This window comes from Limulus polyphemus, unplaced genomic scaffold (genome assembly GCF_000517525.1).
Source record: "Limulus polyphemus unplaced genomic scaffold, Limulus_polyphemus-2.1.2 Scaffold2619, whole genome shotgun sequence".
NCBI lineage: Eukaryota > Metazoa > Arthropoda > Merostomata > Xiphosura > Limulidae > Limulus > Limulus polyphemus.
Genome location: NW_013668229.1, coordinates 140,746 through 142,656, shown reverse-complemented (window position 1 = coordinate 142,656; position 1,911 = coordinate 140,746). Strand labels below are relative to the sequence as shown.

The 1,911-nt window shown below is 34.3% G+C and overlaps 2 protein-coding genes across 5 annotated transcripts in view; both read left to right on the top strand.

The window, feature by feature from the left end:
- The window catches only part of LOC111087780, a 41,523-nt gene that overhangs the window by 34,909 nt on the left and 4,703 nt on the right, over positions 1-1,911 (top strand). Inside the window, exons 8-9 of the mRNA XM_022395643.1 lie at positions 194-395; positions 1,569-1,810. Coding sequence (XP_022251351.1) covers positions 194-395; positions 1,569-1,810 — 444 coding nt within the window. The remainder of the gene's footprint in view (positions 1-193; positions 396-1,568; positions 1,811-1,911) is intronic.
- Positions 217-1,911, top strand: part of LOC106467454 (RIMS-binding protein 2-like) — a 44,674-nt gene continuing 42,979 nt past the window's right edge. For all 4 annotated transcript variants that reach the window (XM_022395647.1, XM_022395645.1, XM_022395646.1 and 1 more), the window contains exons 1-2: positions 217-395; positions 1,569-1,682. The gene's annotated coding sequence lies outside the window, so the exon portion shown is untranslated. The remainder of the gene's footprint in view (positions 396-1,568; positions 1,683-1,911) is intronic.

Here is a 1,911-nt window from a genome sequence, read left to right as displayed (position 1 = left end):
GCTGACAGTTTCATACAATTCAAGCTTTTTTTACATCCTCATTAGGTGCTGTCACAGCCCTACTTAATAGTGAAGCTGACAGTTTCATACAATTCAAGCTTTTTAAACATCCTCATTAGGTGCTGTCATAGCCCTACTTAATAGTGAAGCTGACAGTTTCATACAATTCAAGCTTTTTAAACATCCTCATTAGGTGCTGGCATCCTCATTAGGTGCTGTCACAGCCCCTTTAAAAGTGAAGCCAACAGTTTTAGACAAACTCTCTTTTACATCCTTACCACTCACAACTCCAGCCACACTAGACTCTGCTTCCAAAGAGATAGACAGGATTCTACAACGCATTGAGCAGGACAACAGACTACTGGCTGAACTAGATAAAACAAAAGGAGCATTCTGTAAGTACTACAAACTGTCAAAAGCATAAGAGAAAATATAAATAGTAAATGTTCAAGGTTATGATTGATTTATTGTCATGTTTTAGACTAGTACTCTAAAGAGACCACCTAAAGTTACATTAGGTTTAGATAAGATCATACTATTATTACTTAGTTTGAATGTGAAACTTTTGACATTGAAAAATAAAGAAAATATAATGTTTCGTTCTAAAATATGAAAGTTTGAAACAGTGTTAAGTTCTCTCTGGCCCTCTTACAAGAGATATTAACCCTTTTGCCGTGACTTTCAGATATAGCTGGACAAACATTTATATCTGGTGACTACAGAATTCGGATTTATCCAACGGCTACCAAAAATGTTTCCTTGTACTGCGACACTTCATGTGTGTCAGCATCGGGATCTAGATGCTTTTAAAAATATATATACTGCAATGAGCAGGAACATACCTGCATACTAGAAACAACCGATATACTGTGCAGTGAAAAGTTAAGAAATACTTCTTCTGTTATTGTTTTGGCCAGGGATAGTGTTAGCAGGAAGGCAAAGTTAATATTCTTTCTCTAGCAGTCATAAAGAAACATACAATGTTATAAGTTATCCTATTTTATGCAGTTTAAAGTGCTGGTGTATATCCCCATCTGTGTCTTCTCAGCTATATCACTAACTAACAAGTAATATCCAATGTTTGAATTATCACTCCATTCAGAGACCCTATAATCCCTCCTCCTCCTCCTCTTCCAACATGCAGTGAGACCCTAGAGCTTGGCTTTGGCTAGTCCCTCTAGTTTGGAGGTTGGCCAGTTTTGTTATTTCCCTAAACCATTTTTATTACAAATATCTATTTAACATATAGAATTAAAAGGATCTGCTTTGTGAATCATATTTTATGTAGTTTTATAAATGTTTATATAATATGTATAAAAATATTTTTCATTTGTTAAAAAAAGCACTGTTTAATTTGTAGAGTTAAAAGTTCTGTTCTAACTGTAGAAGACCATTTTTAATATCTTCACATTAAGAGCTTTTACATTTTGCTCTCACTTATTAAATTCAGATGAGCAATAATGTTGTTGAATAGCTAGATTTGTTCCAGATTAAATTCTGAGTAAGTTTAGCATATTTGAGAGTCAAATAATAACTGTGATAGTCATAAAACAAATTTGTTACATCAGCTTCATCTGTCCCGGGTTCTCCGATTTTCTCTGAATCTGCCGAGAGGTTGAGAGCTGCTGCTGAAGGAGAAACACGACTGAAGGAAGAGATTACTTACCTCACTTCTAGGTTAAGTAAGTACAAGAAAGAGGACGTATCTATTAAGTACAAGAAAGAGGACGTATATATTAAGTACAAGAAAGAGGACGTATCTATTAAGTACAAGAAAGAGGACGTATCTATTAAGTACAAGAAAGAGGACGTATATATTAAGTACAAGAAAGAGGACGTATATATTAAGTACAAGAAAGAGGACGTATCTATTAAGTACAAGAAAGAGAACGTATCTATTAAGTACAAGAA